Source organism: Rhea pennata, chromosome 1 (assembly GCF_028389875.1).
Source record: "Rhea pennata isolate bPtePen1 chromosome 1, bPtePen1.pri, whole genome shotgun sequence".
In the NCBI taxonomy this organism is placed as follows: domain Eukaryota; kingdom Metazoa; phylum Chordata; class Aves; order Rheiformes; family Rheidae; genus Rhea; species Rhea pennata.
Window position 1 is genome coordinate 23,977,360 of NC_084663.1, and position 20,622 is coordinate 23,997,981.

General features: G+C 39.6%; 1 protein-coding gene across 1 annotated transcript; it reads right to left on the bottom strand.

The window, feature by feature from the left end:
• Nucleotides 1–665: 665 nt before the first annotated feature.
• On the bottom strand, nucleotides 666–20,294 carry HYAL4 (hyaluronidase 4). The gene is given in 9 exon segments (XM_062590237.1): nucleotides 666–811; nucleotides 924–1,014; nucleotides 2,376–2,573; nucleotides 17,435–17,569; nucleotides 18,278–18,385; nucleotides 18,388–18,434; nucleotides 18,437–18,528; nucleotides 18,530–19,268; nucleotides 20,285–20,294. Coding segments are annotated over 9 exon segments (1,566 nt in total).
• Nucleotides 20,295–20,622: the final 328 nt, after the last annotated feature.

Genomic DNA, 20,622 nt, shown 5'->3' on the forward strand with positions numbered 1-20,622 from the left:
TTAATGAAGAAAGCAACTTTTTGAAGGTAAGAACAATCACAGGCTTTCCTACGGCTGCAAAACATATTAGGAGTAGCAGCAAGAACAGTTGCAAGAAATCTTAATCCAGCACTTTAACACAGGCTGCAGAGCTTTCACTTTAAAGGCAGAGAGTCTTTTTAAAAATGTATTACCTGTAGGTTTTGAAAAACTCTCTTCTTCCTTTCTCAAAATAAACACCCAGCTAGGGTATATTCCTGGGAGTTTAGGGAGCTTGAACCTTCTTCCTACTACATCAAGATTTTAAGAGAGCTATTTGCATCACCACTTCCAAAGCTTCTCATGGATGATGCTGATTTCCTAACTGTACTCTCATGTATTGGTGATTGTTTGACAAAAGGGGTTCAAACACTTCTCTCTCAGGGCCTTGAGGGCACTAATAGGCCTTAGAGCCCCGACTGGCCTCTTGAGGCATCACCCACTCTGCCCGTGGCCCAGGACCCCATTTCGTCTCAGACCGGGGCCATCAGTCCCTCTTCAGCTATGCTGCAGGTAAACCTGTCTCCAGCCATGTCCCCAGCCCCATTTCCTACTGTTCCTGATTGGACACCCTGGATGGCTCTGGACCTGGCTTCTCACCTGTCTCCTCTGGGGATGTGGATGGACCCTGTCACCAGTACCCAGCTCTACCCACTGTGTCCAGACTCCATGGAACTGCCCTCATCAGTGAGGGCATAGCCTGCATTAGGGTCAGCCTTGGGTCCTGACTCCCCATCCTTTGTGGAGCGGCCTGCCCTCACTGCTTCCTGACACTCATCTTCTGACTTCTGTCCTAAGATCAGCATCATATTACAGGTACAAAGAACAAAATCTAATTTTCCCATCACTGTAATGCTTCAAGAAGAGTACTTACTATTTTGTTGTATCATTATCTAAAGACTCACCATACTTCATCATGAAGATAGTGTAAAATTCAATTACAACCTGTAGTAGAGGAACATTGGAATCAATGAACTCTTGAACCAAGACTTTCGCCTAGGCAATAGTAGATAGTGAGATCAGTCTTGGGCAGTAATTTGGATAGTGTAATACACAGTCTATAGTTTTCTGGGATTTTGCTTCATCCGTTGAATCTTCAATCACAAGATGTAGCGAGGTAGGGGCTGGTTCCGCTCTTTTAAGACAGATGCTGAGACTGGAGGAGAGAACCAAGAACCTCTGACCTGTACTTCTTTCAGCACTAGAAGTTGACCAAGATGTTTTCAGCTCTGTGTTCTTCCTTACTTGGAGCAGGAACTGAAATCCAGGCCTTCTGTGTCCTAGGAGAGTGTTATTATTTCCTGTCTCTACCTATTCTCGGGCAAGGGCCACACACTCTATCATTCTGAAGTGGGGAGATTTTAGTTAAATACTAATTACCATTAGAAGAGAGCCCTGAAGCTGTGACTCTGTCATGCAGGAACATCCTAACCTCTTGGCTGTGAATCAGTCTTTTATTTTCAGCTTCATTCTCTTGCCCAATAGCATCAAATGATTTACCCAAAATAGAACTGTGTTGATAGAAAGTATGAAAAACTTGTCTCAGAATGACCAAAAACCATATAAGTAGAATATACAGGAGCCTTGAGTTTAAGCCTCTGGTCCCCAAAAATATCAGAAATATTTCAAATATTAGGCTATTGAATAAAATGAGATACAGTTGGAGTTCATCAGTATTAGCTGACTCTTCCTAAAATGTCCAGGAGATTTACTCTAAGGACACTTACCAAAACACCCTCTGCAGATCAGATAGATGAAACTTCTAGAGAATTCCTCCAAATCATGGGTGTAAAATAGATCTACAAGTATCTAGGTAGCAGGAGGAGTCAGATAGTGATGAGACCTTATTAGGAAAGCCTGATGTGTGTAAGGGATGCTGGGGTCTAGAGTGCTGGGAAATATCTGAGCAGAGGTTTCTAGGAGTTTGGTAATGTCTGCATGGTATACTTAAACATCTAAACTTATTAAGATTGCTACCAGTGAACATATATTAATGGGCTCATCAAAGCAAACTATCTTTGTTAGTGTCCTCATGCATTAGGTCACAGCTATTTCTGACCTAAAGACAAATTTATGCAGGTTAAACCCCTGTAACATTAGTGCAGACAATTGTGAAAACATTTGATGATAATTCAGTTGTCTAAATACAGGTATCTAGTGACATTATTACCACCCTACTCTAGCTTCATGGAGCTGGTGGATATGATATAGGTTGTACAGGAGTCCCATGTCCCTCTGGAACTGCCTAGAGGCCAGGTGGGATACACCTGACTCCCACCCTTAGCTTATGAATGACCCAGCTCAAACAGTAGCAGGCTTAAAAAAATAAAATAAACAAGTCCATGCAGATATTTTACCTGATTCTGACGAGATCTGCTGCTTACAAGGTTCTGTAGGAGAGAACTACCAGAACTACCTGTTCTCAAAGGAACATTACCTTTATACCGGCTGGCGAGAATCCAGTTCCTCCACTCCCTCAGTAGGTGACAAACAGTGCAGTCTGTGGTACACCACTTATGCCCACTTTCACTTGTTACAGCGTGTACTCTCTGACACTGCAAACAAAGCAATTCCAATCTTTTTTGAGTGTTTGAAGTTAGTAAGATGTGAGGTCTCTTGGTATGCAGACAAAAGCACTCATTGCTTTGTAGTCATGTCCCTAATCAGAGATAACAGAATGAAAACTGGCTTTTAGAGAGCTTTGCAAGCTTCTAAAATATAGGCATGAATCAGAACTCTCAAGGATAGACAGAGACATGAAGTGAATGTGTTTGTGCTTTTTTACTGAACCCCCTTTGAACTAGTGCAACAGGCTTTTATAATCAAACTAAGCTTAACTCACTGAAAAGCAATATTGTGTGAGAGTAGGCTACAGGGACACCTGGGCAGCACTAGCAAGGTAGTGAAAGTTCCTCCCTGGCCGAAGCTGTTGCAGAACCAGAAATGTTCTTGGGATTTTCTCTCTTTCGTTATTCCAAAACCCCACTCAGCAGAAGCAGGGCAAAGCTGTTAAGGACCTGTACAAATCCTGCTTCACAGGAACTCCTGTTCCTGAGTCAGCTAGGAAATAAATGCCTGCCTGCTTCCGTCAGCGTAAAACAGACTGCATTTCTAACTCCTTCTCCCTGCATAGCAAGCTAACTGCACAGAATTGAGTTTCTTGCTCCCATTGCTTTAGTGTAACAGATCCCTGCAGTCACTGTGCACCCCTCCACCAGCTTTCCAGGCTCCAGCTCTAGTTCCTCCAAATAAGAAGGGATTCAGAGCCATTCAGACAAAAGTATATTAGAAGCCAGTAATGGGACTCAGAGTTACTAAAGAGGATAAAGTTGAGGAGGGGGGAATTTTTCTGTTGCTTGAGTCACCCTGAAAAGTTTTTGCATTGCACTGTATATATAAAAAAAAATCGCTAAATACTGAAATCTGGAATAAGGAGAGACAATGTGATGCTGCTATTTTCAATCAACAAAAAGGTTTACCTCATTTTGGAATTAGTGCTTTCCTAGAAGATACCATGAAAAAGTTGTAACTCTCCCTATATTTGGTCATTTCTACACCATCAAAGTTTCTGCTGAACAAAGAAAATATCAGAAAGGTTATCTTGCCATATTTTTCAATACAGTGAACTACCAGTGCTACAAATCTATTTGAGAAACTAGGCAAGCGAATTCCTCTAGGCAGATTTCAATAAATACATGATTCTGTTCATGACCCTTTTCTGTCTGTGTCCAATTAAATTTTTAATGAGCATATTTTCTTTGAAAAACCTCTTGAGGAAATAGAAAATTTTATTTGAAAGGGGAGAATATTTCCAAAAAGTGAATTTTATTTTTTTCCCTATTAACGTTTGCCTTGGAGCTTTATTCTAAGAATTTGATTGATTTGGTCAGAGAGATCAAGCAACTCAGAAAACAAGATAAAACTGTCAGAATTATTCGCTAACCTATCCTGAAACAAGGCAAAACATAAAAATGTAAAGATGTTAACACAAAATTCAGGTACAGCAGTATATTCAAGAAGTGGACAAACTGTGTAGGTAATCTTCTGCTACAGATAAAGCACATTTCTATTCCATAGGTTTGGTGGTGTAATAAGGTAATCTTTGCACAGACTATGTCTCCTTTATGTAGATTTCATATATGCAGTAACGTTTTCAGCAAGTTGCAGTTCTCACCGTGCTTATCCATAGCTCAGGTTTTCATGCCATGTACTAAATAAATATTAACCAGACACCACATAGGGGATTCACAGCTCCTCTTCCACTGCTGTTATATAGGTGAATGCACATGTGCAGACGAAGCTTTGATCCCACAGCTGCAGACCAAGTCGTAGAGAAGTAGCGCTAGTTAACTGCAAACGTATCACGATAGCGATTCTAGTCACCAAAGTTGGTCACTTTACAAAGAGTTTACAGATGTTTTTAAAGAGGGCTCTTACTAGTTTTCTAAATCTTGAGCTTGAGGATCATGTTTTGAAGCTTGCTTCCACAGACTCAAGAGTTAGTAGTTTAGGATTTGTCTATTCAGCAGCTGAAACTGGGAATTAGCTAATAGGAAGACCAGGAAATGCTACTGTAGGCTAACTAAAGATGTTTTAAATACATTTGGACTGACTGCATTAAAACCGCTGCGTGACACCTTTATTCAAAATTAAAGAGCCTTTGCTCAAGTTGCTATAAGTCACTCTAGAAATAAAGAGAAACAGGGTGAATTAAAGCTACTTTCACCAGTAAAAGGATATGATGCAGTTTAGCTCAACCAGTTAAGACAGATAAACTATTCTGAGTGTATAAACTCTGAAAGCCCTGTCCTGTTGCATTCATATTTTAGCTCTCTTTATGGAGGTCTGCATGTGACTTTTTTGAATGAAAGTGCCTGGTACAAACAAATATGCCATAGGTCATTTCTGTAACCATTCCCCGTGTTTAGCTGCTTTTTCTGAAAACAGACAGGATCAGGGGTTCAACAAATGTAAACTGTCATAACAGCACTGGCTTGACAAGAACTATGCCAGTGTTTTTAACCTCAAACATTCAAAAAAAAAAAAAAAAAAAAAAAAAAGTGAGGGAAAAAAAAAAACACAAAGGAGCCAGTAAAGAAAGAAATTGGACCTTCCCTGTGCTGCCCTCTGCGGTGTTTTCTCTTGCAGGAAATACAGTTGCAATAGTTTGTGGTAAGGAAGGATCTTCTCCACTCTGGTCTCAGGAGCAGCACACTCATTTAGGGTTCAGGGGCTCCAGTCCTGTTCCTGGCTCAGCAGTTGGTCAGCGGTAAGAAAAGCTGAGACAGTTTGTCTCTCAGGACTATAGTTTGACCATCTGTACCATTTTGGATTCTGTAAAGCATTCCAAGATTCACAGCCTCGACATGCTACAAAAAAGCAGGTATTTATAGGAATCGTTATACAACTGGCTTAAAAGCTACTGAGTATTAAAAACAGTAAGCATTAGGGTCTTACTAACATTCTGCTTTATAAGTCTTCAGTCATTTCTCCACATGACGTGGGCTAAACCTATGGTGGCCACTGGCAGTGGGTCCAGTGCCTCTGGGAAATGTTGGCCTTCTGGGTCGTATGTTTTATAGCTAATCTACAGAGAAAACTGCTGTGTTTGAGATACACTGGATCTGCACTATGCAAGACATAAATGTGACATTTCTTAGGAGGATCAGATTTAATGCTCATATGCCACTGATCTGATCTGTGGCCACAAACATAAATAGAAATTTTAGGTAAAATTTTGAGTTAGAAAAGTCATGTTGGAGAAGTCTGCCTACCTGCTAACGTCAGCCAAATGCTCACCTTTACAAATGAAGGTTATTGAAGTTTATTATTTCTTCTATACTCTTAATTCTGCCAACCAGCACTGGAGGAAAACCCTCATGTACTGAAAAGCAATGACAAATTTGCAGGAGCTAGCAAAGCTGGCTACCAAGGAATTATCTGAGAGCCACCATCAAGTCACCCAGCAACTCACCCTTGAGTGCTTCATCCTACTGGAGAACAGATAAGGCAACAGAGCCCATGGTCAGATCTCATCCTCCTGGTCCCCAGCAGACTGCTTTCCCTTTTCTCCAAGGCTTTCCACTATTCAAACACTCTCCCTGGATGCAACGTGAGTACATGTCACAGCCACCCCTTTCCCTGCTGCCAGCTGCTTGGAGGGCAGCAGTGTGGCAGGTGGGCCTGGGGAGCAGGTGCTTGCACCCTGCTGCAGCTGAGGCCTGGCTCCACAGCACAGCTCACTTCTGCCCTCACTGTCCTGCTTGAAATGCCACCAAACAGAACAATCTTGGCACTGCAAAGCTGCAGAGTGAACACATTTCTCTAAAACTCCTGTATCTGGCAGGATCGGCCACACTGATGATTCATTACACGGCACTAACATGTATTTAATGACACTAAATTTTCTGGAATGCCAATTAGCATTGTAATAGACTTAATAATAGCACATATTAGCAGCATTATTGCTCGCCTGTATAACACTCTCCACCTTCACTGCGCTATGCCTACAGTAACTAATGAATGCACATTCTAAGAAATTCACTCACTTGGAGCTGATTTCTCTGAGTAGGCCTTTCATTTCAGAGAAGACAGATGTGGGCTCTGGGTAGATGTGAGTATGACAGAGATCTGATGGTTTTTCTAAGTTATATACTAGTTTACAGTTTCTGCTGATGCAGAAAGCATCTTGGAAATATGTAATACCACCTGGGCCTTCTGTGCACCTGCTGCTGGAGACCCACGTAAGATAAATCTCTGGGACAACAGACGATGTAAGTAAGTAGAGAGACAAACTCTACAGCTTCCTGCCAAGGTCTAGCCCCAGCCCCTAAGTAAATGCTCTAACCATGAGGCTCTTGTTCAGAAGAAGGTTGCCAGGTTTTCCTGCCTTGACTCACAGGGGTTCCCACGATGACGTGGTTAGTAAGTCAACACAGTTGCCTGAGCTCCTTCCTTTGGCTCCATATTGATAGTCGCTCCTTTGCCTTTCCCTATGCACCTGCTGAAAGCACAAATCCTTCTCCTCTTTCCCAGAGCTGCCTCTATTGAGGGAAGAGAGCCCAACACATGAAGCTCACAGAGCTGTGTTCCCACTTCTCCTCATTTGACTTGCCTCCTAGTTCCTTCTCCCTGTCATCCTAAAGCCAGGTAAGGCTATAGCAGGTGCTTTGAGCAGAACTGTTAACCTCTACCTGGGCATTCGCTAAAACTGTCATTACCATATATTTTTTGCAATAATTCTACCAGAAAAGCTGAACTAGTGGCTGCATGTTATTTTTCAAATACCACCTTGAAGATTTTCCTATTGATTGGCAATTAGCCTCTTCTAAAATAGTCAGAGTCAAATTCCCAGCAGATGTAAATCAGAGAAGTCTCACTGAAGGCTCTGATTTATTTTCCAAATGGTTTGAAAATTCAGCACAAGCCTTAAAGTGCCAATGTTATATATCAAGCAGCTGGCTAAAACTCAGAAATATAACACATTTTCTATAAAGCTATTTGAAACTAGGTATTCCTTATGGATTAGATATAATAAATACAAGTGCTAGAAAGGATATTCTGAAGTTTTTTTAAATGCAATAAAGCCTGATTAATGTAAGTTTTAGGCATAACAGGTGAACTGTGGAAGCAAATTTTACGTTTTGAGCCATCGTTATCTTTTACAGATGTGTAACATTTACCACAATCAATAAAAAATCAGTTTTAGGAGTCCAGCAGTTTTTTTGTGTGAAAGTTTGACAATTCTGTCACAGTCACTGGAAAGTTTCACCTACTTGCAGTGGGAGTTGATTGCATCCTCTGTGAAGCCCGATTCCCCAGCAGGTGTGGATATCCTCTGCGTGAAGGTTATGTAACAGTTACTACATTTTTGTTCCATTCCATTGTTCAGTTTTGTTTTTTGAAATATTCAACATTTTGCCACGCCAGGCAAGCATTCTAACGAAAACTGAAGACCCCATAGCTGAATGGCCTTGGGATAATCAAGGAGCTAAAGGAAGATGAGAGAAGCTCTAGAAGCTGCATTTCCTCTGGTAGCAGATGAAGATGTCTTGGGGAACAAACACTGCCTGGATTTGTTTCATAACTTCTGATAAATCTAACATCGGGCTTGCTTCTAGCATCCATATGTTCTAGGAAACTTGTGTCAGCCTAATCATTCCGACTGCAGTTTTTCCTATGCATCCTTCAGTTGCCTAACCATAAGGGATTTGGAGTTGAAGAACTTTGGGTGTACGTACCTTGTTTCTAGACATACAGCCATACTAAGTTTTCTCCATCTTCTCAGCAGTATTGTGCAAGTAAGTCACTGCTACTGAAGTCTATATTGTTTCAAGATAAGAATGTGATATATTTGATATAGAGCTGTGATATTTCATTTGACCAGCCAGACACTCTTATAATTATTTAGATAAAGGCAAGAACAGGCTGTAAATTACATCTTTTTATTTCACCTGAACTCCTATAAGACATAACCAAAGCCTTTTCTGATTTTAATGGAATCAGATCCTTTTTTACATTTAGAATATAATAAATCAAAATGTAGAATATAGAAAGGGTAACAAAATGTGTATTATTAATATAAAAGCAGTATGTTCAGAAAGCTGAAGAAAAGGATTTTACCATCTGTAGAAACACCCACTTCTTCTCTCCCAGGAGTTAAAAGTAAATCTTTTGTATTTATGTTGCTTTAACTGAATGGTAGTTAAGTTGATGTTGATTTTCTTTGCAGCAGAGGTGTAGTCTTTATTTCAAAAATCCAGTCTTTTTAAATAAGGATTTCACCCGAAATGCCTGGCTGCCAGCCCTCCTCCCACTCACACTGAGAAATAAGCCAGTTCCATTCACTTAGACTAGGAAAGTCTTCACCTTCCATACAGTGATCATTTCAGTGATCTGTGCCAGGAGATTTAGGAAAAGGCTAGGCATTTACCTGCGTAAGAGCTCTGTGAGAGTTATCCAAAACTTCCCTTGCAATAGGAAAACTCAGAACTGCTTAAACACAGCCTGAAACAAATCTTCAGTGAATCTGTGCTCAAGCTTTTGCAGATCACAGCTGGTGAGAGCCATGTTTTCCACGGTCACATCTAAGGTGTCACTGCACAGTATACTTGCAAAAACATACTTGCAGAAAACAAAGATTTTGGGGAGAGCTGATAACCTCCTACTGTCAAGAGTCACTGTTTCCCTGAAATGCTAGCAGAACGTAGATTCAGTGCCGCTGTTGAGACATACAGCTGTACTATCCTTGGAATGTCAGAGCTTTGACTTTCTATTCAGCAGGTTTACCTTTATTTCGTGGAGAGATATGGGCTGAACCGCAAAACTTGATCAAATAAGGATCTAAAATATGGTGTTTTAACAGAATGAAGGTGTCAAATACTATACAAAGAAAGAACTTGAATCTGAATTTCATGTTGTATTTGTTACCAGCAGATTATCAGCTTCTTCTCTCCATATTCTATTTTTTCCTTTACCACTCTTTCAAAACGGTCCAAGCAAAAGAATGACCAAAAGAATAAAAAGAACAGAAGTTCATAACAACAGTAAATATCTCACCTTAAGCTACTAAGGAAGACACACATGGATGAAGTTTCATATTTTAGGGGATTCTGTGTGGTGCACCAGGCTGTGAGAACTGCAAGCAACCTCATTAACTAAGCTCACATAGTAGGGGAAAGCCACAGGGGCTCTAAATCTGCTAAAGCTTTGAATCTTTTTCTTATTTGATTTTAGCTGCACCTGGGAACACAGTAGAAATTCAGCTACTAATAAAACGGCAACTTTTGGTTTCAAGACAAATTAAGATTTAACTGTAATTTGCCGAAAATGGCTTACCTCAGACCTGTGCTCCAGTGGAACACAAGGTGGAAGTACATGCAAAAAGATGCAAGAGCTCTATAATTTGCTCTAATATCCTCATTACAATAATAGTTGTGATTAAATTATTCAATATAAGTATAAAATAATCTGTCATAATTGAGAGCAGTACTAAGGCTCAGATGAAAAGTTATGCTTTAATTTCCTCTACATGAAAATAATAATAATAAAAACAAACATCTAACTCATTAATGGTACTTAGGAGCCCTACTCCCATCAATTTCAATGCAGAATACAATTAAAAATGAATATGTAACACAATCTGCACAGTGTTTAAAATGCTTTATTTAATAGTGTTATTGCTGTGAGAGAGTTATGCACCTGAATTAAGTGAAGGCAAATTTATTTGGCACTCAGCTGTCAGATTGATATGCAGCAAAGCCCCTGTCAAAAGACAGTTACCTGGGATTAACATCAACATCCAAACATCTGGAACTAGTTGAATTATAAACAAAAGTCTCGATCTGTAAGATGAAGTAGTAATCATGAGCAAGAAGGTATAGCAGTACTGCTCAGCTGCCTTCATGCTAATAGGAGGAAAATAGTGTAGTACGGAATAAGTTAGGATGGTTCAGACAAGGACTTCTACATCTGGTCAGAATTTCTGATTTAATTTGAAATACTAACTTAACCTTGCTGCTATCTGGATTTGTTCCTTGTAACTGGCTACATGTGCAGATGGGGTTTGCCTGATTGGATCTAGCTGAAGGAACAAGGCCATGATTTTTACAGACACTTCACAGTATGATTGTAACCACATGCCAGCTTCAAACATCTGCCCTTTGCCAGCATGAGAGAAGCAAAATCAGAAGATATCTTTACCAACATAAAGCCTGTGGGAAATGTGGGGCAGCATGTCAGTGCTACATAATGCTACAAATGGAGGTTCCAAATTAACTGAAATTCAAAATTAGCAGCAGATTTTCCATTTCAAAGTGCCTCATAGAAAAGACTAGGACTAGGAGGGTCATCAGCAGATGATAATGTCAGAGTAGTTTTCTGTACATCCTGTTCTCAATTAAAACTATAAATCTATTTCAATAACATTACTTATCTCTGCTGAGAGACTAAATGCATAGAAAATGGTACACTGTCTCAATAATTAGTGAGATACATGGATATTTTTAGCTGACTCTTAGCTGATTGTTAGTCTTTTGGCTACATGAAAGAATATTTAAGGTTATTCTCATGCCCTATACCAATAAATATTGTTAGATACCAAATCATGTGTATTTATTGTTCATTTTGTTTATTTTACTGGTTATTTTAATACACTGGTTATTTAAATGCTTAGTAGCTTATCACAACCTTTAACAACTCAGATAGCAAAGAGAAGAGGTATTTTTAGATTTGCTATGCAAGCCTTTTCAAAACTTGTTTCTGTTTATAGTGCATGTTTTCCTCCATCTGTGCTATTTTAGGAGTGTTCTAGCATGGAAGAGATGCCCTAGGAAGTCTCCAGAAGCCTTGCAGTGCCCTTCCCTGGGAGGTTCCCCAGCTCAATGCCTTTTCCCATTGACTGCAGAGGGCTTTAGGTCAGTGCATCAAAGCATTAACTAAAATATTTCTGTTTTTCTGCTTTGTTCTGATTTTTAATTCCGTAGATGCTTATTTTCATGTGATATTACAGAAGAATGTTTAACTTCACAAACCATAACAAAGAATCAAAACTTATAGTATAATCAGAGAGAGTGTGTTTACATGTATTATCCTTAAAAGCTTGAATTCTCATGAATATGGAGAGATTAGTCAGTTTTTTCATTACCATTTAGTGAGTATAGTAACATATATTGAGCTCTAATCCTGTGCAGGGAAATAAACTTAGCAGTAGATTAATTTGTTCCACTGTCAGCTTTATTATGACACGCTGCATTACTTTCTACGTGCTACATACATAAGCTAGTTTTAACCATACAGCTCTTAAGCACTAAGGCACAAGTTCTCAGACCTCTTTAGGTGCCTAACTCTACTAAAATCTATAAAATATTTGATGCACCATAACACTGAGTTTTTGTATGGCTAACTCCTAAGAGAATTGACACCAGAACAAAACCCACAGTTCAAAGTCTGTGTTAGCTCCTCTAAAGGATGTGCTATGAGAGATAGAGCTCTAAGAGATTTAGAAATCACAATACATAAGCTGAGGACTGTGAAAAAACACAGCCAATAGATAAACAAGAAGAGAAAAAAAATCAAAAAGGTATAAGACTAAAACTCCTTACAGGAGAACAGAGGGAGGTAGTTTGATTTTAGAGCTGCAGCTGATACAAATTTATACCAGATCTCACATAACCTTCATCTCTGGCCTCAAAAGGGAAAGGATGCTAGCAGAAAAGTCCAAAAGATCACCTAGATCAGTCTTTCTCATGAGAAAAGCCTGCATGTGTGTAGGGTAACCTAGGCTGTTCAGCAAGTATCTCATTACTGTGCCGTTGTGTAGATGATGACTAGCACACTGCGGATTTCTGCTATTTTTCTGTCCTCACAATCAGACCTGCCAATCTGTTTAGAGAGAGAAAGAAAGACTGAAATCTGATACATATTTCTGAAATATTTCAAAGCCCAGTTTTGTTGTACTAGTCTGTACTTAGTTTGTTGCCTACCCGGACTGTAATAAGTAAGAATTATGCTTCTTAATTTAACTCGCATTTGAAGGTCTTCCTCTGAATGCAGACTAGCAGGATGATACTTGAAAATTGTTTTTAATCATTAGAGAAAAAAAACCCTCTCTCAATGGAAGGAAGCAATATCTGGTGCCTATTTTGCACTTTGATATAACGGTAGTGTATCTGTATCTAAAGGGGAAGTGTGTCTCAGATCCAGACCAAGGCTTATGTACCTGGCTTGGACAGGCAGTAGGTTATAAGTCCCTCTGACCAAAATTATCATCTTTATAACTGATGTGCAACTTATGTCAGGAACAGATAAATCCCACCACACCTGAAGTCATCCTCAGGAGGTGCCCTCCCTTTCTCTCTCCCTCCAAACAGGTTCGCTTTCACTTAATCATCTCAGTTCAGTGGATAAATTGCGTGGGAAAAATTGGGCCTGGGTCCCTGGATCTGTGTTTAGATATCAAGAAATGCTGTAGCGTTTATACAGGATATAATAGGCAGGTTAACATATAACAGACAGTTGCTATGCTTTAACATATTTCTGGAAGAATTTGAAACTTGTTATACAAACCAGGGAGTCTCTTTAGTTGTTATAAGCAGTAACAGTGTGGCCTTAACTAAGGTAGCAAGAAGAGTCAAAACTAACACCTAATCAAATGCTACTCACAAAACATTAGCATACCTTTTGTAACCCATTAGTATGTACTTCAGTTCTACAGCACAGCAAGTTGAATATGAAAATGAATCATTTTGACACCTTTCCTTCAAAAATTACACCACAGTCAGCAGTCTGATTTTAATAAATTGCATGTTTCTGACAGAAAGTTGTTCCACCAAAAATTTTTCAACTAGAATATCTCTTCTTTTTCCTCAATACCAAGAAAGTTCTTTAGAAAAATTTTAACGGTTTTCCTGTATCTATTTTTTGAAATAAATAGTCTGAATTTCATTTAGTTTTTTTTTCTTTTTAAGAGTGGTTCGAAACTCAATTTATTTCTTATTGATTGTCTGAAGTGACACAGTGTCCTTCAACCTAAATGGAATTTAAAATATTTCTATATACAAAGGAATTCTGTCAAAAAAGTAATGAAAGTTTTTCTCATTTGACTCCAAGAACTCTGTTAAGATAGTACTTGTTCACCTTACAATCATTCATCTAACATATTTATTATGACAGTAACTCATTGAGGTTGAATATGAAGATAATAGCATGTGTTTGAGGAATGAAAAGCTGTTAAGAGGTGCAAAATCACAAAGGTGTAAGGCTGGTAAGATCGTTAATGTTTTGGGCAGAGTTGGAAAGTACATTTCAAATGTTTCCTTAGGTGAAATAGAAAAAGCAGGGAGTTGAATTTAGGTCTCATAGGGCGCTTATTTGATAAAGAATTAGTCTCTTCTTTATCTAGCCAGAGATGCTAATAGAAAGATATAATTTATTGCATATGCAGATTATATTTACATATACATATATGTATATTTTATATATATATATTGGTAATAACCAAATACCTTATAACTGTCTTATGCAAGTAAATTCTACTTCAAGAATACATAACCCTTGGGAAGCTGGAAAGCTGGAAGTTCACAGAGTGCCTTGGAGACAGGCCAAGTAAGCTTCCTGCTCTTAATCACCTACAGAAGAACATTCTTCTGGTGTTGACTAGAAGGAGAGCCTTGGTCGTATTTTCTACCCTCTCCAAAGGACTGCTCTTACAATGGCATTTGGAACATACATAGGACTCTTATTGAAGATGATAAACCTGCCTGATCCTGACTAATTGCATCTCTGATTGCCAAGGGGTGCTTTCATTAGCATTATGTTTAAAAGACATTGTAGTATTGTTGGTCTTTGGTTGTGGGATTAGTATGCCTTCCCTTTCTTGGTTAATATCCTAATCACTAGAGTACTTCTTGTCTTTTCTCTTCCTTGTCTCCTGACTCTTGTGGTCCTTTCTGCCTGGTGGGGTACTCAAAATATGAACACCTCCAGCATGACAGATGCAAAAGTGAAAAAATGGGCTTGAATCCACCTGAACGGAAAAGGAACTAGATCCCCTCACCCTTGGCCTTGCTTTCTGGGAGAGAGCTCTATCCAATAAGAAATCCCACAAGAGGTAGCTACAGATAGCCTGTCTTTCTCTTTTTAATAAGGAAAACGGTAAACCCCACCCTTTTTTTTCCACTCATTGTCATGGTAGATATCTTGTGGACATAAAACTGGCCTCTAGTACCTCTATGCAGTCTAATCTCAGAAGATGGGCTATATGTCCAGACATATTCCTATGACCTGTATTTCCTGTTAACTAATTCTGAATGAGGCAGGTCCTTTTTCAGAGTATGTGTCTTTGACTCAGCCTTCTAGGTGCCCCATTCTCCTCATACATTATGTAAAGAGCCTCGGACCATTAGCTGCAGATTTTGAATTACAAAATCTAGGTCCACACCACACCATGTTAGGCACCTTCAGCCACCAGCTGGATATCACATGAGCCTTTTTGAAAGATCCACTCCACCATTCCTCTTGACTGACTAATCAGCCCTTTGATTAAGCAGCCATTAGAACATGCTAATCAAAGACAAAGAAATCAGGCTGATCACTGCAAACCTTCTGCATAATATAGACTATGTAGAGACCCAGGGATATTCATCAGCTGCTTTAGGTTCCATACAGCCAGTTCTTTCATAACCCTGATTTGACATTATTTCTAGATCTTTGATGCTTCTACTTCCATAATAAATCCTTGGTCCTCTGGTACTTCTATCCTGAAGTTCTTAGGATTCAAATGTAAATATGTCTGGGCTTTCCAGGTTCTTCATACACATCATCCATGATGTGTATGATCTTTGTCTTGACAAAGATGCCTACTGCACACTTCAGAAGCTGTTGTTACATTGATAGTGCAGGGCCACTACAGTACAAGGATCAAGGAACTGCTGCACTTCTGTGCAGCTGCTCTGTAAAAATTAGAGGAGAAAATTTGCTGATGTGAAACTAACCACTCTGTTTTTTTCCCCTTTTTTCTGCCTGAAAAAAGTACACTATACAAGCATCCCTCATTAATGTTGATTGAATTCATTCAAGGTGACTTAACTTTGACTAATTTGAAGGGTTATTATAAGGTTTTATATAGAAAATATACCTCGGTAAAGAAGTGCAGATATTTGCAAAGGTCTTTCACAACTTGTATTTCCCAGAAAACACTGCAGCCTGGAGATCCAGAAAGAAGCCATGAGGCATGCTGGAAATACAGGTCATGACAGCATGATAGTGTGGCAAAAGTGTGCGAGTCAAGACCTGATGGAGGTGCTCCAGTGGCTTGACACAGCTGGAAAGGAGCTCAGCCCTCCTAGTCACATTGACTCTGAGCTCCAGGATGTATTGGAGCCTCAGAAATCAGCCTTTGAATTTAATGTGGCCAGGTCTGGTACCATATAATCCAAAGTCCTTCCAACTGATCTCAACAGACTGCTTCATCTGACATGCATTTCACAGCCCTTCTAAAGCAAGGGCTTGTTATGTGGCATTCCTTCAGAGTGCATTTTCTTTTCTTACCTTTCCCTAAAAACTATTTTTTATTTTAGCTTGAGTTTGCTTTCTGGGGTACAAAGATAATGAAACATAGGTGGATCTTTGCAAATTTAGGTACAGCCTCAGATTCTGATAATAAGCAAGTTACAAACACTGGGAAAAGGATGCATTTTAATTATCTTTGATGAAAATTTAAATATAATTATCCGATATCTCAGCATTTACTGGGAGCAACTAAAATCTTTTTATTAAAATGAAATTTTAGCATGAATAGTCCCAAAATCATTCCATGAGTTTATATCTTACTGATAAGGGGAAGGAAAGAGCTACTTTCTAATGCCAATCAATCATGTTCCAGTCCCATTCAAATCTGAAAACTGCGATTCTGATGGCCTGCAGTGTCCTTGCTGTTTTCAGTAGGAGCTCACTTAAGTTCTTATACAAACCCTTAAAAAGTTATTGTGAATAGGTACAAATTATAAGAAGGAGAATGCTGGCATTGTGCAGCCTTTAATGAAAGAGAATGCAACAGTTTGGGAATCTTAAGAATTTCAGTTTGAATTTTCATGCTCTTTCGATATTTATGTCATTAGAGATGTCTTTCATTATACCTTTTCCTCATATCATAACTTTTAAGGGGAGGTTATTTGGAGCTCGAGTGGTTTTCTCTAATTGGAACAGTGATTATGTATCTGTAACAAATGAACTGTATAAACACGACATTTACATTGAAGGTGAAAGGTCATTGGTATGCAAGTGACTCCCTGGTCACCATCATAGATGATGACTTCAGGCCACATCACATGAAGAATCAAAGTAGAAAAATTGTACAGCAATTGATTGCCTAGAGGGGAAAGAGGTGGAAACCATTTGGGCATAAAACAGTAGAGATGCACACAGCCTCTAGCTGTCCTTAACCTCTGTCTATCTTACATCTACTCTCTTCTTACAAAGCTAAAAGGTAAGCTAGATAAAACCACTGAAACAAATGTCTACACCTCCTTCAATGCTGACCAGGAGCTATCATCGCAAATTACTCAACAGCTTTGCAATGTCCTACCCTCTGAATGAATCAGAGCTGTCCTCATTCTGAGTGATGTGCACCATTCAGAGTTAGGTCAAGAAAGATGTCAGGTTTTGGAAAGAAAACTCTCTAGCACAGACCTAAAGCCCTAAGAAAAATTGATATAGACAGCCAGAGGTGCAATAAGCCCTAAGAACACTCATGAGGCCATTGCATTCAGATAACTTTTCTGTAATCTCTGTGTTTTGTCAGGAGGTAAACTGGATTGTTTCCAGAGTGGCCCCCTGTCGCACATGGTAAATTAATAATCTAATGAGTGTGTGACCACAGAATAAATATAAATGTTTAGGTACATTAATCTCCCCCAACCCCACTCAGGTCGCTTGTGCTGGGATCTTCTCCAACTTCCTTCTCCTCTGCAACTTCCAACATGCGCATTGCTTCACGAGGCACAAATAGGCCCAAAGGCAGGTCTTCAGCCAAGAACAGGAACATGCCTTCAAGCTGGAGGGAAATGCAGCCACTTACTAGATTGTGTAGAAAATGATAGCAATGCTGGGGAAGGAGTAGGATCTAACAGAGGGAACTAAAACTCCTCCCCGCACAAGGCACTGGCTTTGGACTGTGTACCTCAGCTGCAAGACTGAATACAGCCTTTATAAAGTGAATACAGCTCATTCTCTGAACTATAAAATACAGAATTTGAGACCTATTGGTAATCATTCTCTGCAGGGGTGAACTAAGTCAGGGTTGTGATAGAAAAAATAAGCTGTTTTTTGAAAAGCATATTCCTCATTTCAATTTCCCATTCTGATGTGACACCAAACAAGTTGCCAACATATCTGCCTCAGTTTCCCTTCTATAAAAGGGTAAGCTATCTGGGGATTAGTTAGTAAAAGCATACCTGAGCAGAAGAAAACACATCAGGGAGGATTAATATATTAACCATCTCCGGTGTACTAAATCCAAAAGCTGAAATCCTTTTAATCCCTTCAAATGTATGTTTGAACACCGCACAGTGATGAACTGAAGCAAAAATCTACGTATTTGAGACCTTAATTTTCCTTCAGAACATTGAGCTCTTTAAAGCATGTGGACAATTAACATGAATCAGCAGAGCTGGCCCAATTAGGAGTGTTCCCATCCCAAAGCACCATCTGCAAGAGTGGTTAAAGCATTAATGCAGCCCACATTGTTCCAGCAATAGCTTACCATAGACAGAAATAATAAAGATTCATCTCTAAAACCTAGTCAAGTGTATACAAATGCAGACAAAGCATAATCTTGAGACGTCACGGAGGAAATCCTTATGGATTTCCTTATGGATTCACTCTAAACTGACAAAAGTGTAAAATGTTTTGATTTTTCTGAGGGATTTCTTAATGCCAGTGGAAGGATACAGGGCTGCACTGCTATTCCAGAGCCAGGAAAGTTCATTGTTCCTCTAAACTTTTGGGTCAGGAACCTCTGTAGTTCTGATCATGGAAATTGTAATTGTGACAGTCGGGGTATAAATAGTATTCCCACAGGCCCTTTGGTCTGCTTTTCATTCCTAATGCAATTGTTTCCTTCATAAAAGCTTTTGCACTTTCTTCAAAGGAAAGTATGGCTAAATGCTCAACATCATTTGCTGAAATATTCCCTTGCAATTCAGAAATAAGTTTCCTGGACTTTCTTCTGTAAACATCTTTCATGTCCCAGTTGTGAGCCCACCGAGGCCTCCAGTACTGCCAGTTTATGACAGCTAATCCACTGAAGTCCTAAGCAGGGATGTAATGGTTTATGTCATGGCCAGCTTTTTCCAGATGAGTTTGCAAACTGAAGTTCTGGAGTAGGCTGCCATTAGCAGGGATTTCCTGTGATGTGTACCAAGGATAATAGCCAAAACTATTAAAATAAAATATGGTCATATTCTGCCCTCTTGCTTTAGCTGATGGGCTTCCAATTGTATGGAACATTTTCAGGTTCAGTATTACGTTGTGTCTCAGGGAGCACAGGTCTGTCGGTGCATTCCAGGCAGCTCTAAAAGGCTTTCTCTGGAAAACTGATGGTTGGGCTCGTTTCAGAGTAAGAGAAGTCTGGATGAATGTTATGCACAGCCATGTTGTGAGTTGAAACATGGGAATGATGCGTAATAATACCCCATTTTCAGGCAGTATTCTCAGGATGTAAGAGACCGCAGTAGATGGATCACCTAGACTGTCTGTAGAGCATAAGAGAAGAGGTATTATTGCTTATTCCATATGCAGCTAAATGAAAATGTATCAAGCATTTCTAAGGTATCACTGTCTTGCAGAAGCACTAGAGAAACAACATGGTCACAGCCTAATCCAAACAGAGGGGACAGATTCTCAGCTGTAGTAAATCTGCGTAGGTCTGTGGAGTGTAACTGTAGAAATTGGCAGCAGCTGCTGGTCTTGCCAATTCAAATCCTCCTGAAATCACTGAGGATGTTACCATCACTTCAGTGGGCCCCAGGGTGTTTTAGTAGCTGTGGCTGCTGTGGCTGAAAAAATCGATGAAGAAATGGTTACCTTATTCCCCCATATCTCTCAATAATAACAGAGATAACTGTCAAATAAAACCTTAGATTTTATCACCATCTTCATAGCTTTGTGAACCTGCCTGACCTGTCTAGTACCGTGCCAGCTAGAGATGCTCCAAATGCCTCTAAACAAGCACATATATTTCACTGTCATTGTGCAGCACCATAAAGGGATACAAGATCAGACCCCTGACAGCAATAAACCAGATCTATGAAAGGCTGCTCTGAACTATTTATTAGCCTGGCTGCATTATCACATTGAACTAGCACTCATAGTGTTTTGCACAGCACTGCATTGTGCAATGTGGACTTTATGCCACTGCTTGTGGCCACTGGTACAAGCAGAATCATTAGTTACGCCAGTGTAACGCACCAAGCCACTAAAAGCTTACTCTGTTTGCTATGTCTGTACTATGCACATGCGTGTGTGCATGTGTGTGTGTGTGTGTATATACATATATGTGTGTGTGTATATATATATACACATGTATATATGTTAAACAGCTATAGTGTTATTGCCAGTGCCCATCCTTTGCCCACATAATACATCATCTCTGTCATAAATACATGCCCCTTGTACAATGCTAATACCCCCCTCTCCATTCGAGTAGCACTATCTCAGCCTCCTTTACTTTGCTCACTCATCACTACGGAAGTTGCCTACTCAGCCTTACCCACACCCATTCCCGAGCTCCTGTCCCATTCAGAGCCCTAGGGAAATCCTACGTAACAGTACAACCATCGGTGAGTATCATGGATTTGTACTCTTCTGAGTCCTACTTCTTTTCCTTCTTCCTCAATCTTACCCTGCTGTTTCTCTCTCCTGGGACTGCCAGCTGCTGGAGGTAAGGATCATTTGTCTCATTTGAGCAGCCAGATTGGTTCGTAAGTGAATGGGAATAACAGTTGTATTCCTCCAGGGTATCTAGGATATTCTTTCTTTATGTCAAAAAAAGAACATCAATTAGGTGAGATCCATTTTCCTGTTGTATTTTTATGACACCCTCTCTCC